This window comes from Parasteatoda tepidariorum, chromosome 8 (genome assembly GCF_043381705.1).
Source record: "Parasteatoda tepidariorum isolate YZ-2023 chromosome 8, CAS_Ptep_4.0, whole genome shotgun sequence".
In the NCBI taxonomy this organism is placed as follows: Eukaryota; Metazoa; Arthropoda; class Arachnida; order Araneae; family Theridiidae; genus Parasteatoda; species Parasteatoda tepidariorum.
Genome location: NC_092211.1, coordinates 44,174,044 through 44,192,633, shown reverse-complemented (window position 1 = coordinate 44,192,633; position 18,590 = coordinate 44,174,044). Strand labels below are relative to the sequence as shown.

The following is an 18,590-nucleotide window of genomic DNA, read 5'->3' as shown; positions in this document are numbered from 1 at the left end:
TATATAAATGTTTAAGGCTTCACGAGTGTGCGGGCATGCCGTCTCCTCTTATTTATTACTCTATGGTGGCATATAGTTATTATATTCAAATCAATAAATATTTTGAGATATTAATTCTTCTTCATCCGGTCGTATGATTACATCTTACGGCTTCAGTTCTAACAAAGAAGTCTAGATATTATAGATCACATGACATGGAAGAATAACTATACGCTACATGTGGAAAAAGCGCGCACTTGTCTTTTGGAGATGGTACTGTAAATTTCTGCCCAGGAGTTCTGCTCTTTGTAAATTTTGCAAGTAACTTTTCTTTTACTCTTTTCCTCAATAAATGCTCCATAAAAAGCATTATGGATATAAAATTAATTATTCTTTATTCATAAATATCGCAATAAACTATAGCAAAAGATGTGTCCTGATGAAGACTTTTGCTTTTTCCCATTAATAGTTTTCTATTTACTGGAAAAAGCAATATATATATATAAATATTTAATAGTTTTCTATATATATAAAATACATCGAACATCTATTTAAATAAAATAAAAGAATAATGCATTAATTAAATATATATTAACACCATGTAACCATTACAGCGTTAAAAACGGAGTATATACGGTTTGAAAGCGTATAAAAAGCGTTACGAACAGTTCGTCCGATTATAGTTAGGAAAGAAAAAATAGCCATTGCTGAAAAATGTTAGTTTTTACTTTGGAAGAGGGGATACTTTAATTCCATTTTCTAAAAGAGGGTCTTACCTTCGGCAGATTTCCGTTGCTCGTTTCCAAGATCTTCTAATATTAAAAAACCTATAACATTTATCGCTATTTTGTGACCACCCTGAAAAAAAGAGAATAAAATGTTATATTACTATGAAATTGCAATGAAAATAAAATTAAATGATATAAATCATAGTTACATAATACATACAAATTGAATATACAAATAATACATATACATAATTTAATGGTTTCAACGGCATTGAAAATTTTGACAAGGATTTTGCATTACTTGAAGAATAGTAATTAATGTTAAAAATTAAAAAGCTTAAACCTTAATATACTTAATTATCGTTATTTGTCGACTATACTGAAAAGTGAATGTAGTATTATATTAAAATTATATGTCATATTAAAGTTATGTGTTATATAAAGTGCTAAATATATATATTACTATTTATACAATAGTAACAAATGTGTAATGTTAATTAATGTAAATAGTATTAATTTTTAAAATTTAAAAACACTTCGCCATTTGTTGGCTATTCTTAAAAGTGATTACAGTGATATATTAAAGTTATATGTTATATAAAGTGTTACATATATTACTATCTATAGAATAGTGATTAATGTTAAAAACACTTAAAATACTTAATTGTCGTATAAAGTGTTACTTATTACTATCTATATAATTGAAATTAATATTAAAAGTAAAAATACATAATTATCGCTATTTGTTGACCATTCTGTAAAGTAAATAAAGTGTTATATATATATATATTACTATTTATGCAATAGTAATTAATTTTTAATGTTAATTAATGCAAATAGTATTAAATGTCAAAATTTAAAAACACTTAAATCACTTAATTATCGCCATTTGTTGGCTATTCTTAAAAGTGAATAAAGTGATATATTAAAGTTATATGATATATAAAGTGTTACATATATTACTATCTATAGAATAGTGATTAATGTTAAAAGTTAGAAACACTTAAAATACTTAATTGTCGTATAAAGTGTTACTTATTACTATCTATATAATTGAAATTAATATTAAAAGTAAAAATACGTAATTATCGCTATTTGTTGACAATTCTGTAAAGTAAATAAAGTGTTATATAAAACTATTTGTTATATTTTGTTATACTTTTATGAAAGTAAAATAAAATGTTTCATGAAAGTTAAAATAAAACTCTAATTTTACGAAGTTATTAAGAAAATCAATTAAAATTTTTACATAATTTAATAATTTCGTGAATGTAATTAACCTTTGAAAATGTAATTAACCTTTCACATCCTCTAAAGAACTTATAAAGAAAATAAATAAATCTAATTTTAAAAAGAAAATTACTTAACACTTTTATGAAGATACCAAAATTGAATTCAGTAGAGTAATTATGAGCGTGGCACTTCAAAATAATAAAAAATAAGAAATAAAAATTAAGAAAAACATTATTTTAACAAGAAAATTACTTGACACATTAATGAAGATACCAATATTGACTTCGGTTGAGTAATTGTGCGCATATGTTTCAACTGTAAATAGTTGATGTAAAAACATTATTTTAATACAATACTATTCCAGAGTTTTAGAATAATTTTTTAACAAGTTCTTAATGCAAAAGTTACTTATTTCCGGTTCTTTATTTGAAATGGTTGGTTGCTAAAAAGTTCAACGAATTTCATTGACCAAATGTTCTTAACTTCGAAACAATGGATTATCAAATTTGAAAGTTTGAAGAACGAATCCATTCTCCACTTACGGAATTAAATTAAGCATGTCGATGTGATTCAAGAGCTTTCGCTCAATTATTGATTTCTGTAAATGCCAGTATGAAAACTGAAAATACTAATCTAAATCAATACATGGCCATTGAATGTTGTTTCGTTATGCGCTTCAGAAAATCACAAAATCAGTTTAAGGTTACTGTTTTTTATATTTTCAGAAAAATCGGTTCAACATTAAGTGAGGTTCGTATGTCACTAAATTGAAGCATTAATATGGTGAAATTTTTTTTCAACATTAAATATGTCTTAAATTGAACCAAGTTCAGTTCAATTGGAACCGCAGTAACACGCAATCAAATTGAGAAATATTATTTTGTGGAATAGTATGGTTCAATTTGGTACCGTATTAAGGTTAAGGAAATTTGAAAGACATAATGGTTCAAATTTTCTAACACTGCGTGATGTTAAAGTACAGAAAAATTTTGTCTGTGTATTTTCTGCATAGAAGGCTTAATATTAAATTTTGAACAAATTACAAAAAAAATTGTGCTAGAGCAAAGTTTCTCAAACGTTTAGTAAGCTATGGGTTGGAACTTCGAGTCGCATAGTCAGATTTTGAAACAAACATTGTTAGTCATTTTTTGCACTGCATTGAAAAATTAGGGGAAAAACATAAAATTTTCTGCGCTCAGTTTTATTTTTAATGGATAAAAACAGTAATCACTAAAATAATAATAGCTTTCAAGTTATGGAATTTCTTTGTTTTTTTCCACAATATTTAAAATGTTTCTACAATTTTACATTGCTTATACGTTTTTTTTTTTTTCATTATCGTCTCAAAGAGAACACTATTTTTTGTGTATCAACGTCCAATATCTTATATATAAACGTCCAATATAACTCGGGCCGTCTTAGGACCAATGTTAGGGATTCTTGGCCGAATAAAGGCTGTTTAAACTAAAATTTTGCTCTTAACAGCCTAATGCAAAACTTTCCGATTCACCTCATATTTTATAGCCATTACTCAGTTGATGTAAATTTGTTCCATATTATTTATATTTCTCAGCAACTATTCAATCGATATAAACGCTATATAAATGTCTAGGTTCATTAAGGTAAAATCTAGACAGCTCAATCATCATCCTGTGATACATGCCTTATATCCTTGTAGAACCTTTCTGGGCAAATTTGAGCCCAGGCAGGGTTAATATATTGCTCAACCAAGTCAATTCAAATGGATAGAAACCGATGAATTGGAATAATAGGAAGATTGATTATAGACCATCCACTAGAGCTAGATGGTTCTTGTGTGGCTAAGAGTGGGTTTTTGTTACTCATTTCTAAATGGCACAATTAAGAGTTTTTGTTTTTAAAATTAAACACATAGTTTTCGTGGTATGAGCTATAAATAAGAGTGAAAATATCGTGTCAAATCTTTAATCACTTTCTTATCAATACTACCGGAAACAAGTGTGTCCCACTACTTTTCTTTGTAGTTTTTCGTTCAGCTTTCTGAATCCGTGAGGAACTGTCGTCCAAACAATTTTGTCCATTTTCTATCACGTTGTAACTTATGTACTTTACCAGATATTCAACTACAGTTCATCCGAATGGATCATAGAATGGGTGAATGACATGCATATACACCCTCTTGGCGTTGTTTTTGAAGAATCTTCCTATCGCTCGGTGATTATGCCGCCGATATTAGATGAGGTCTTTGCAAATCCCTTTTCTCTTTCAACAGAGCATGACATAAGTTTCTTTCTCGAGGCCACTGACGCATACTTAAATTTTTGGCGACATTTCACTTGCGGTTCACAGAGGCATTAAATTAAAAATCTCTTTTAATCGTGTCTTATCCCTTATAACGGATCCTTTCTTAAATAGATTCTTAATAGAATAGGAACAGTTTAGTGCAGTGAAATGTAATTTAGTTTTTGCAATTCAGGTGCATATTTTATCGAATATAAATTCCAATTAATATTGCCAATGAACCCTTAATTTGCTAATAAATATTAAATTTTTCTTCTCATTTCTAATATTTTACAGTGCTTTTGTGTAATCCTATCAGTATGATAGAGTATAAACAAAACTTGACACGAGTTTCCTACATAAAGTTTCCAACTTGCACTTAAACTTATAATAACGTTTCACTCACAGTTCACAGATTCATTGAACTATAAACTTCTTTGATTTACATTTTATCCCCTAAAACAGCGGTCATATAATTTCATTACGATATCCAAATTTTATTTGAAGTGGTCTAAATATATGAAAACAGATAGCGTTTAGTTGATTCCTCTGAAATTTTTAATTTTATTAACATGGAATTACGATAAAAAATTGATGCTACTTAATTTTATTTATTTCTTAACTATATTTAATAATCTGATCATTTGATTTCAATTTTAGTTCGTAAAATATTATATGCTCCATGCTGTTTCTGCTCATGAGACTTTTCGGGTTATGAAGAAAGTATTAGAAATGTTATACCGAAAAATATGAAAGTACCTAGCATTATATTCAGCTAAAAATTAATATATCTCCGTAGGCTGTTTCCTCATGAGTCTCTCAGAAAAAAAAAATCCCGTAAAATCTGAACTTTATGAAGTTTAATAATTACAGCTGAATCCTCGACATCACAGATTCGTGTCCATAGGATGATGATTCTTTTCAGTATTTTGAGAAAGATTATAAAGTTGTTAAGCGCAGCTTAAATAAGTTTTTTATTTCCAATGAACTGCACAATCAGTCATCCCAATGAGCAGACCTAGTGCGTTCTCCAGAGGTGGTATCCACTCTTTCAGGACCACCACAATGGGTGAGATACCGTTGGTCAAGTTATTTTGGACGTCTAGTTTCTGCCACACTAGATGGCAGCACCGAGACTCCATTTGGATGCTAAAGTGCACCTACAAATTTAATTTTGCCGGAAATGCCAAGAGCCAATAAGGCACTCCAGGGATCTTTTACATGCCGCATAATCATACGACATGGCCGCTGAAGATTTCCTGCATCCCGAAAATCCGGTGTCTGGGCCGGGGATCGAACCCGCAGACTTGGGCTCAGAAGGCCGACGACAAACCAACTGCGCCACCCAGCTACTTATTTAAGCTGTCAGCTTAAATAAGTTATTTGGACTATATTACAGTATAATTAAATTTGTGAAATAAAAAAGGCTCCATAGGACATAGGCTGTTGAAAGGAGCTGCTAGATTGGTCTTATAAGAAAGTAAACCCCATAAAATCTGAGCGTTATGACGGTTATTAATTTCAGCTGGGTCCTCGACATCACAGATTTGTGTCCAAGGGATGATGTTCCTTTTCGACATATTAAGAGATATTAGAAAGTAGTTAAGTGCAGCTTAAAAAAACGTTATCTCGATTTTGAATAAGTAACATTAACTTTGTGAAATAGAAAATGAACATTGAAAAAATATTTGTCTTTGTAATAATTTGCAAGAAGAATAAGAATTGCTCTTAGAATAACATTATTTCTTGTCTAGAAATAAACAGACTAGTTTAAAACCAAGAGCAGTCGATATGTATCAAATATACAAAAAAATTATGAAGTTTAATGCAGGCATGTTTAAACCGAATAGGAATATAAGAACACAAGATATCTAAATACTCAATCCAATTAAAGCAAAGAAAAATATTTTCTTTTAACAAAATAATCCCATTAAGTAAAATATTTATTTTGTGTATCCACTGTAATTGTACGCTCCTAGTTATGCAATAAGGCCATTCAAATGGGGACAAAAAATAAAAATTAAGTAGGTTATTTTACACATTTCGTTGAAATCGGCAATTGTTAAAATTAATACACGTTTTGAACTTGATTCCGCTACCTGATAAAAAACAAAAATAAGGAGGGGAAAAAAATCGTTTGCTATGCAGTGATAGTTAGGAAGAAAATTAAAAGAACTTTTAACAAGTTCGGAAAGTCATTAATCTTTCTTCGCAAAGATAGTTTTTTCTTCTTTTTCCTGGACAAACTTGAATTGAGAAAACATGTACCTCTTCCTTGTCACTTATTTGTTTTAATCCAAACAGTATGAGTAAAGAATCCAGGAACAGGAAGCAATGCGATGGAATTTGTTGAAAAGCTCATCGTAGAAAAACGTCTGCTTTTTCTTTCTCATCTGCCTCAAGGCTGATGAAGATCTCAATGGTCTTAAGATAATTGGAAGACGAACTTATAGAAAGTTTGTTAAATATTTATCTTAATTTTATGTAGTATTGTTATAGTAGAGCAACATTTGCATGCTTTTACTTTAATACGTATTTCATATTTTAGATCGTTTTGAGGTTCTAATTTATGCTTTTTTTTAAATTTTAAAACTATTTTACTTTAAACAGCAGAAAAATAATTTTTTTTGGTCTTTTTATGCTAAGGGCTTTTAGATGAGAATAAAACAAAAGGAGTTTGTTAAGAAAGAAAAGAAATGCTTGTTTTAACAGCAACAACGCTTAAAACGTAAGTTATTGTTCTATAATTTATTTTCATTTTGATATTTTGAAGATATCTTTTTAGTTTCTAAAATCCATGGCTCACTCTAGGTTGGCCTGAACTCACCTTTTCTATGCTTTAAATTTTAAATTACTTACAGAGGTGAAAGAGAATTCACAATGGAAAGTTTCTCCCGTGGAATAGCGTCCTCTTGAAGAAACGAAGACAGGAGAGCAATTCAACAATGCAACGTTTATCAGTGAAGATTATCAAAAGAAGGAAATAGGGGTGAATCGATAACAGTTCATAATATTTTCGTAGCAGTCTTTTGATTAGCAACGCCGTAATTAAAGTTGTTATCATTACTTACTTAACCTAAATGCGGAAGTAGCATTGGTTACGCATAGTTAAGTGTCAGCTAATCAAGCACGTTATGGTTCAATACCAAAACGGCTGCTTCAAAACAATTTAAAAACTGTTTATCTAACTGTTTTGTTTAACCTTTAATTCCCTATTAGTTTGATAGATCATATAAAGATTTTAGAGAATAACTTTTGTGATTTTTCTGGGACAAGAATTTATGAAGTGTTTGATTTGAGTTGATTCTAAGCTGAGACTTTGTGAAAAAAACAATTCATGTAGCAATTTTATGTTGAAAATTATTTAACCTAAAACTTAAAAAACCTATTAATTATGTAAGCAACTTTTGGCAGCTAACTTAATTCATTTATGCCAAAGCCGCATTTTTCAATAATATTTCGTTATTTTGTTTATAAGTGTTAAACTTCACGAAGTCAATTTGAAAAAAAATATGCCTGAATTTTTTGTTTTTGTTTTATCTGAAATTAGCGAAAAACCTTAACGCAAAGAGCAAAATAATAACAATAATCAAATCAAATCAAATAAATAATGTTAATTATAATAATAATGAAATAGAATAAATGAATAAAAATTAAATTCTATGAGATTTCATGAAAAAAGTAATTTTATTATTTTATTTACTAAAATTAATAAAAAAATCACAAAGAAAATATTTAGTTAAATAACTACGTAAGCACGTGGTTATTTAATTAAATATTTTCCTTGTTCTTTTTCAACGGCTGCGCATATCATGAGTTCATGTTATTTTACCAATCTTATTCATCTCAGTTCATATTTTTAATAATTAAGAGTTCTAGGCTATAATTATTTTCAACCATTTTTTTATTTATTAAAATATTTTTTCTGTGATTATTATTTAACGGACGCATCGGAGTAATCTTTTCCCGGGACGGGGAATGATATTTCTTTTTTTTTTTTTATCACAGTCTAGATTTTTATAAATCATAACACCTAAGAAATTACAAGTAATAAGTTCGTTCAATGTATCATTACAGTTGCTGATTAAAATATTTGAACTGAGATAATTATAGAAGTGGCGCATACTATGTTAATTAATTTAAAAAAAATTCAACACAGCATACATTCCTTATAGTTTATCATGGGCGGATCGTGAATTTGTGGGGCCCTGGGCTGAAACTACTTAGGGGCCCTAATAGCCATTTTGTCAAAAAAAAAAAACTGTTTTCTGTAGTGATGTAGATAAGCATATAGAAAAAAATAGGACAATAAAATAATTTTATTTATTTATTTTTATTTGTGTATACAAACAGCAACTGTACAACATTATTGCAAAAGTAATTGACAGGTTATGTGTAGTTATGTTGTATAAATTATAAAGCAACCTTTCTGCATTTTCGTGCTGCAAATTCCTTTATTTGCTCATCACATTGTAAGTCCTTCGTTAAATCAGAATTTATGGAAAGAGTTGATAAATGATTTAGTCGATGGTTAGACATTGTTGTCCTATATTTGTTTTCTGTATATGACATCCTGGAGAAAGAGCGCTCCGCTTCACAGCTAGTGATTGGTAAAGTTAAAAAAATCTTTAAGATAGTATAGCAATTTGGAAAACATCAACAAGTTTCTTTTCTTAAATTAGCATAAAAATTTCACTGCAAGAGGTGTAAGACTGGCTTAGGCTGAAGTAAATAAGATTTTAACTGAATGCACTCATTCATTAAATGCTCGTCTACGTGTTCTGGATAATAATAAAAAATATTACGTACACGATCTATGTTTTCCATATTTTCGTCTTGCAAATCCATTAAAAATTTGAATTTCTTGCTATACATCTCATAGACTTGGCTCCTTTTATTTAAATCCATAATCAGCTTATCCAACACAACGTTTAGAGTGTCTCTTTTAAATTTTTCTGCGCCGTATACTGAGAATTTAGCTGTAGACTTATCCGAAAATTTTGGAGTAATGCGTCTCTTGTTTATGTCATTGTTGTCAATTCCCACACTAGTACTTAATTTTTTAGCTTTCTCTTCGTATTCCTTTAGCTTCTGATCTGATTGGTGCCTTATGTTGTTCACGAAATCTTTTAATGACACAATTAACTTGTCGCCTTCACAAATATCACAATTATATCAAATATCTACATATATGTATCCAGGGCTCTGTATTTTTCTATTAACTAAATTAAATCTCCCCAAAATTTCTTCCCAAAAAAATAATCAAAATTGCAGTATCGAGTTTCGCCATTTTATTGAATAAATTTCGTGCCTCTTTCCGAAAATCAACTTTCTCATCCTCATTTTCGCTGAAACTTTCGAAAATTTTCATAATGTCATCATAATTATTTTTCAAAGCTTTGACAGCATCATAGTGACAAGACCATCTAGTCTGTCTTAAACTTTTTAACGTAAATTTGAGTTTTGTTTCACGATTTAACAGTTCCCACCTATGGGTCGAAGTAGAAAAGAAAAAGTATATTTTTTGCACTACTCCAAAAAAGTTCACAATTTTGGTTGCAACCTTAACAGATTCTTCACCAACTTAAGGGAATGAGCAGCACATGGCACACAATCCGCGGATTTATTTCTTTGTTTTAGTAGTGCTTGTACACCATTGTAGTTACCCGCCATATTAGCAGCGTTGTCATAGGATTGTCCCCTACAATTATCCAGTAGTAGTCCATTTGTTTCTAAGACGTCTTGTAGAATATTAAATAAATGTAAGCCAGTATGACTACAAATTTTAATGAAGGATACACATCTTTCATACACTTTTCCCCGAAAATAGTGTCGTAATACAATAGCAAGTTGATCATTGTGAGATAGATCTGGAGTAGAATCCACCACAATTGAATAATACTTTGTGTCGTCGTTATTTATTTGAGTTATAATTTGTTTAATTATCTGTTGGCCCATAAACTCAATTATTTCCTCATATACTGTTTTTGATAAGTACGATATTATCGATTTTGGTCTCAGCTCTCGTTGTTCAATGTGTTTACGAATGAATGGATCGAACTCTGCCAATAGCTCCAGAGCACCCATAAAATTACCATTATGTGGAGAGCCAAATACTTCCTCGGAACCTCTAAATGCTAAGTCCCTTATACTTAAAATTTGAACACTGCAATAACCTGTTTTAGGACATAGTGATAATATTCTGTTTCTTTTCTTAATTGTTTCTGAAGCTGCTTGTCTAAAACAGGTCTATTTTCTTTTTGTGTCAACCACACTAACATTGGTTTCTTATGTTCATTAGAATCTTCATGATTTTTTAAACAAGTTAGTAAACTAAACAAGTTTGTCACTTTGACGACGAGAGCAGAAGTGCGGAAAAGAAATTACGTAGGCGTTAAGCGGCTCGGCGGAAAGTCCCCCGTAATAGACACGAAAAAATACACTGGCCAAAAACAAGTGATGGGGAATTTCCCGTTCCGTTCGATAGACGCGCACATGCATGGGTTGATTGATCTCGGGGTTGCCAACCTTATAAGTTTTTTTTAATATTAGATATTTTTTTTAAATTCAAAATATCACCTATTGTTTTCAGTGGGGACTGGGGCCCTTTGTATCCATGGGGCCCTGGGCTGCAGCCCAAAAAGCCCTTAGGTAGATCCGCCCCTGTAGTTTATTACAACGAACAATCGCCATTCATAGTTTTTGGAAAAAACTATGGCTGGCGATTGTTTGGCATAAATTAATTAAGCATTGGCGGCTTTGGCATAAATGAACTAAGCGATATGGCCAATATGTTTCGTTTTTCCAACAACCAGATTTCACTCATTACGCTTAGCAATTATGTATCATAACCCTTTTCTACGCATCTTATTATGAATGGCCTTAACAAGAAAATATTCTTTATTAGTTTCCGTTTCGTTCACGAAATTAGTTTGCATATTTAAATATCCTCAAGAGTATAAACAATAAAAAACCTTTTTGAACTTTTACACGGGCGAGGGTCACATCATAAATTTTCCTCGGATTGCATTCATGACTGTTTAGCTTTACCTTCAAAATCATTGGCGTGTGGCAAATGGTAAAAATCAGCTCACTTAGTTCCGCTGCGCTCTTCACTTGGAACATCGAAGACTTTTGCTATCCCTCTGATGCCAAAGAAAGGCATTTTGAAGAACAAAGAAGGGTTGCAGTTATCACAAGAATCTTGATGTCTATCGATGATAATGTTTATCTTGCAGCTCCATTGTTTTTTTTATTTTTACTATCACTTTCTTTTTGGAGTTTTGGAAGACTTACTTTGAAATTTTTGGAGATCGTATAATCAACAACGTGATGATAATTTTATTTTAAAAAAGTACAGTGCGGAAAATAAAGAGGGGAAAAACCTTTTGATATATTGGTTATATTTTCACGCACAAAGATTCAAGGGACTAACCTTAAGTATGGTAATTAATTTGCGCAAACGATATTTTCAGGTACGTAATCGAACACAAAAACGCGATTCCCTGAATAAACAACCTTTTTTCTACGACAGATTTGGATTATTGACCCTTAAAATATGGAGGAAAGTACGCAATTTGAAAAATATGGTTCTAATAGATTAGGTAGGAGTTGGGTTGAAACCCAGGTTTATAAATGTTAAGTTTACTTTTTGCTTGTTTCTCCAGAACTTATTGCTTATTTCTCGAAAATTTGCAAAACTTTTTTAATTGAAGAACATTTTATTAATTTTTCATAATTATTTATTTTAACAATGACCAAACTTTTCTTATATTTTAAGATACCAAAATTTTTGCAAATTTTTAACTATACAATTTTAAGGGGACACGGGACGTTTAAAACAAAAAAGTGCAATTTTTATTCGATCATTTTCAAATTTTAATAGAATATTGACAAGACATTAATAGAATATTGACAAGAAGTCTGTTTAGTAATAATAGTAAATAGAAGTAAATTAGTTTTAAAGTTATAGCTAAAATATGGTTTTTAATTGTTAGCAATTAAAAAGCTTCGTGCGAACGAATTTCATTCTTTTCAATTTAATTTTTACCAAAATACGTTGTTTATAGGCATTTTAATAAATTTAAGTGGTTATGGTAATCGTATAAAAATATAACGTAACTAGACATTAAATTTTCATTTTGTCACCAAAAACCTTTTCAAAAAACACACTTCAATTATGTTTCTTCAATTATTAAAAAGTTGAATTAAGATATTGAGTTAATCAAATGCATTTAGAATTGAACAAGACACATGGAAGATTATTTGAAATTTTTTTAATAACATAATGAAATAAAAACTGGTTCTTCAAGAAAATTTTTGAAGTTGTGAAAACATTGATATATTCCATTACGAGAAAAAGCAACTTTGTCAATGAGAAGTACATATTGATATATGGACATATACAAAATCACAATCTTTTAGCTCACTTTAAGAAAAACTCTGATTTAAACACGGTTTGTTTTGCTGTCTATTACTTAGTAAAGTGTAAATTTTCTCAATATTTCAAAAACCAAAGAATTGTTTTTTGAAGGATTTTTCCCATTCTTGAACGTCCTGCGTCCTCTTAAATGACAAAATCTAAAATTTTAATTGAATTAAAATAAGTCAAATAGTTCTTGAGAAATGGAAATTTAAAAGCATGACTCTTCTGATGCTATTCAAATGGGAAAAAAGTGCTCTAGCTGAATCTAGCCGATCGCTCTCTAGCTGAAATTATTGGGACCATATTTTCTAGATTACTACCACCCCTTCCTATATTTTGAGGGCCAAAAAACCGAATTAACTGTGTGAAACTACATAATTTTTGTAGGGAACATGATTAAAAATTAGGCCGTTGCACAGTGGGCCAGCATCCAAGGTTTCGTGGCCAAAATTAGTATTTCGATAAAATTTGTTTCAAATTTGGGGTTTTTTTATTTAGGGGTTTCTATGTGCAGGTAAATTGAATTCATAGTTGAAATTTTGAAATACACTAAAAGTATACACTAAAATACCAAAAAAATGGCGGCTAAAATATGGTGAGCAAAAAAAAAAAAACAAAAAAAAACAAAAAAAAACAAGTACGTTTAAATAATTAAATATAGCAATGAAAATATAATAATTTTCGTAATTTTATATTAAAAATGAAAAGAATTATATTAAATATTTCCGAAGTAATGTTACGAAATAACGCGAATTAATTACAAAATAACGTGAAAACATGAAAAAAAAAAACATAATTTTTGTTTTTCGGTATATTTAGTCCACCTTTACAATACTTGCAAAATGGGGCAGGTTTTTTCAAAAGAAGAAACATCAAAGAAGACAACAAAAAAAAAATTTAGCTAATTACCTCGTGGAACTTTTTGGAACTAATTTTCGAAAGTCATTCAAACATAGTAAAATGTCAAATGATAAGATATAAACTATAAGTTTGTCAAGAGTATTAACTAATCCAACAAATTGAAAAATTGTACTACAATTTCAAATTAATTACTCTGATAAAAATGTAACAGTAAGGTGAAATTCCTATATATAGTATTTCTGAAATAAAAATTTAAAAGTTACATTAAATATTTTTTTTAAACATGTTTTTCACTACATTGTACTCTCGTCGGTCCAAAAAGCAAATTATAATGTTTGGAATGATTATGAATACTTAACTTGGGCTATATTAAAACTGCCTACACGTATTTTAGTTGAAAATTTAATTTTTGACTTTTGGCCAAAGATCATGGTCTTCTGGCCTACAGTGCGTTGTAGAGTTTAAAAAAAGGGCCACCACATTGAACATTTTAAATAAAACAAAACCTTGTCTTTAATTTTGTATATCACTGGATTTAATAAGTGCGATAGTTTCGAAAGTATAAATATTTAAAATTTAATCAAACACTTGTGGTAAAACTTGGCATGGACAGTTATTAGATACCTTAAAAAATTTGTACAAAGTCTTTTTTTTTTTTTTTTTAAATTGGTTCAATGGTTCCTGCATTTTTTGATGGAAGGAAAAATATTTTTCCTTTAGTTCAGTAGATAGAGAAACTTTATTTATTGGTTTTTATCCATAGTATTCAAACTTCTAACAATGACATTTCTGTGGAATCAAGGTTATTTTTGAAAATAAACATTTTCTTTTGATTGACTTTTACTTTAGGAATTTGAAATAATTCGCAATAATAAATAAGGAATTCCGATTAAACAAGCTTTCAAAGGCAATAAACAAATCAAAATAATAGTGCACTTTTAGAGACAAATACACATTTTCTTAAAGCTATATTCAAGGATAATTTTTAAGAGAATATAAAAAAAAGTTACAATAACTCGGATTTTTAAGACTTCTTAGAGGAGAGTTAACTGCCATATATGACTTTGGGTGAATAAAACACTATTCATAAATAATGAAAAAAAATAAAAATATTACATGATAATAAAATAAATCAATATTCGTAACAATTATGAGGATTCTATTATTGTTGCACGTAGTGATCTATAATAATGTAGAAAAAAAAAACAAGTTCACAATTTAAAAAAAAAAATATTTATTATTGCAAGAGTATTTTTATAGGTTTCAATCTTAACTGTTCTAAAATACAAAAATGATATATTAAATTTTTTAATTCTTGTTGGTATAATAAATAATAATAAACAAAAAGAAATTACATAAATTTTATAAATGACATGTATTAGAAACTTGCAAATGTTTTTAAAAATATTAGAAAAATAAAAAGGACACTAATCTTCAAATTATTAAAAATTAAAAAAAGTTATATATATTTCTTGAAAAACTTACAATTCAAAGTTTTATTGTTTAAATTGAACACTTAACACTTGTTTAAATAATCATGTTTAAATTAACACATTACGTAACAATTCTAATATTAAATAAAAATCTTGCTGATGAACTTTTTTTCAAACTTTATAGCGTTTCAAAGTGCTATAAAAAATTTTAATAGACGTAATAAGGCAACGATGATGCTCGTTAGCATTAGTTGTCCAGGCATAGCTTACACAGAAGTATAGGCTGTGTCCAAGAAAGCTAGTTTCTCATTTGGAAATTTTTAGTTCGCTTTCTAAAAGATAGTGCAACGCTGAGTCTGTAAAATATTTAGCTTGTCCACAGTGCTGACGTCCTAAGTGGTAGACGGATCATTGGTTAGAGTTCCCTTGTCGTTGGGCTAACCTTGGGAGGTTTTCCTCTCCATGTAACGCAAATGCGGGTTAGTTTCTTCAAAAAGTCCTGCACGAAGGCAAATTTCTCAGTATAATTGATCCAAGAGTTTCCTTGTCGTTTGGATTGGGTTCAAAATTACAAGGCTACGAATTGAACATTAGTAGTCGTAAACTCAACAATTGGATCGGCTGTTCATCGATGGTTATAAAATAAAATATAAAATATTTAGCTTGAGACGTTTTGACTCCAGGGATAGAGTGTTTGTATCCCAATAAGGCGACCCAGGTTCAAATCCTAGCGATGGCTGGTCTATACGAATTCCGCACCAGGTTAGACCCTCCAACAAATACGGAATCTCCGTAGTTTCAGAAAATATTTTTTGTTCCGGGAACAATGGTAACGTATAATATAATTTCGATAAATATAAAATAAAGGAATTTTGTCCACTACTACATGTAAATAATTCAAAGAGGTATAAAAAAGGTCGGTGCTAGTCATATGCTTATTTTAATGAAAGTTTTAAGGAATCTTTATTTGTTTTAATAATTTTCACTTTTAATTAAAAAAAATTAGCTGGATGTCTGAATTGTAGGAGGGTATGTTGTTAACCCATTCATACCGAGCTTGCTTGTGTGGGCTAGATATTAATCAAATATATGCGCAGTGATAATATATTTATTTTAAACCAAGTTTAAATTGAGTAAAAAATTTCTTCTCTTAGCTACCATTTTAATATTAAAAATATCCAGCTGCTTTATTCCAAACATAAAACTATTTCTTAAATATAACAATGTATTCTAGTGTGAATGGCTGATCTATAATTTCTTAGATTCATAGCAAAATAGCTTGCTTTTTACATTTTGAGCTATTTAAACAAGAAAAATAAGTAGGTCAAATCTTAAAAGGTTATTGAAGGTTAAAAGTGAGACATAAAAGAGAAAAAAATGATATTAAAACCACTTCACTTAATTGTTTTTGGAATAAGCAAAACATGCTCTTACTATTGTAAATTACACGATTAACTTTTTCTTAGGAAAAAAAATAATCCTTATATGTCATAATTCTTAAAAAATCCTAAAAGTAATTGATCTTTTTATCGGTAATAATTTACAATCGAAGACCCCTCTTATATGTTGCGATTTGAAAATAAACCAAGATAAATAAAAATAAACCAATAACAAATCACATAACGGAAAGCGCAAGTAACGGAAACTCGAAGTAGCGGAAATTCGTCATTACAATCAAAGACAGAAGGGAATGGCATGGTAACTAGAAACGGTAATTGAGCAAAACTGAAGGAAAATTATTGCCTAAGCAAAAGGTTGCGCCTTAACCTTTTTATCTTCCTGAAAACAAGTTGTGGAGGAATAATTTTATTATCAATTTTCTCTCTTTACCGTCTTGATATACATAAACTTTCAACCAAGCTGGAATATCTGCACCTAGCCTCCATTTAAAGGAATTTAAAAAAATTTAAAATTTAATAATAGTAGTTAATGTATAATGCCATATGTGGATTTAAGTTCAACATATTTGCTCAGTGCATGCTTCTAATTATCGAGTTTAAAAACCTAAAATTTTAAATATGTTTTCGAAAATTTAATTTTGACTTCGAAATTTGCTTTAAATTAAAATATTGTTCGTTTTCTTATACAAACATGAATAAAATTTTCGAATTTAGAATATCTAGAATTAGGTTAAGAGAATGAAAAAAAATTCAATGCATAAGAAATACAATGAAGTTTAAAAAAATGTTTAAACAGTAATTAATGCATAATTTTAATTAATTAACGAGAAGGACAAATTTTTTGTTACGCGCATTAACTTTCTTAATTTTTTTTTATTTTTAAAAATGAGCTTTTTTCTATTTTAGATCAAAATCAAGACAGTCGAAGAAGTCTTCTCACTATAAATTCTATGAAAATGACAAATACTTCAGTGTTAAGATCAAGGGAGAAAATATAGTTGTTGGAGAGTTTCTAAAAAAAAGCGGAAAATAAAAGAAAAATGCTACGTCAATTTCTAGAAATTTTCGATATCGAGCAATTATCGTTTGAGGGAGAAAAAACTAAAAGAAGAAAAGGTGAAGAGTAACAAGAGGAAAGTGTTGAGATAAAAAAAAAAACATCATTAGATGTCTCCGATAGTTCAGAGTTCGCACAAAAATCTAAAGATCGAGCAGATGAAAAGAATGAAGGGGAAAAAAAGTGAAGAGTAACATGAGGAAAGTGTTAGACCAAAAATTCATATGAAGTCCCCGACAGCTCCTTTCACTCACAAACAGTAAAAGATTGAACTGATTGGGACGATATGAAAGAACGATAATTAAGAGTGGTAAAAAAAAAAGACTCAATAGGAGCAAGATAAATCGAAACTCTCACAGAGGGAGAGAATTTTTCCGCAAAAAAAAGCTTACATTTTACTTCAAGAATATCGTTCAAACAGAAGAACTGATTTGAAAAGAATAATATATCAGGAGGGAAAGCACCAGCAAATAAATCTGTTCTTGACCAAAAGAATTCTATTCATTCAATGAATAAGAACATAAAGAACTTTTTAAGAAGAGAATGGAAAAATTTGAGAAGACAATTCACTTTCAAGAATAAGCTATAGATTGGGGACAGAATAAGAGTTTTATATTCGCGTTTATTTCTTAAAATTTTAAGTCTTCAGGAATAGTGAGAGGAACCGAAGAAAGAATCTGCTTGGCTCAAACAGTGTTAAGGACATGCATGGTAAAATGTGGAAGACTTGGAAAGATATTGTTACGTTAATTCAAGTGCGAAGGAACAGTGGGAAGAGTCAACTGAGAGAAAGAAGCTGCTTGGCACAAAAAAGACCAACTAAGAGAGAAAAAAAAAACTGTTGGGCGCAAAAAGTGTTGTGAAGATGCCTTGAAGAAGGAGAATATGAAGAATTGGAAAAGAAGCTGCGGAGTGGAATCAAATCAAGAAATCTTGGGGGAAAACTTTAAACCTTCTATATACAATAACTTAAGTACATATGTTAATCCTACACTAACTTCATAAGCGTTAACTTAAACGTCACGTGAATAATTACTAAATGCTCATTCTTAATAATTTAAAACATGTATACTTAATTTTAAAAACTTAATACGTTTATTTAGTAACTTTTGATACTTATACTTAATTTAAATATTTATTCTTAATACTGCTTATGCTTAGCATGATAACTTTAAAATTTATGATTTTAATACCGAGACTTATAAACTAAACTCA

The 18,590-nt window shown here is 29.5% G+C and overlaps 1 protein-coding gene across 1 annotated transcript in view; it reads right to left on the bottom strand.

Moving 5' to 3' along the window:
• Nucleotides 1–18,590, bottom strand: part of LOC107451935 (uncharacterized) — a gene marked incomplete in the record, with an annotated part of 144,271 nt that overhangs the window by 91,111 nt on the left and 34,570 nt on the right. The window contains 1 exon segment of the mRNA XM_043050349.2: nt 756–837. Coding sequence (XP_042906283.1) covers nt 756–837 — 82 coding nt within the window.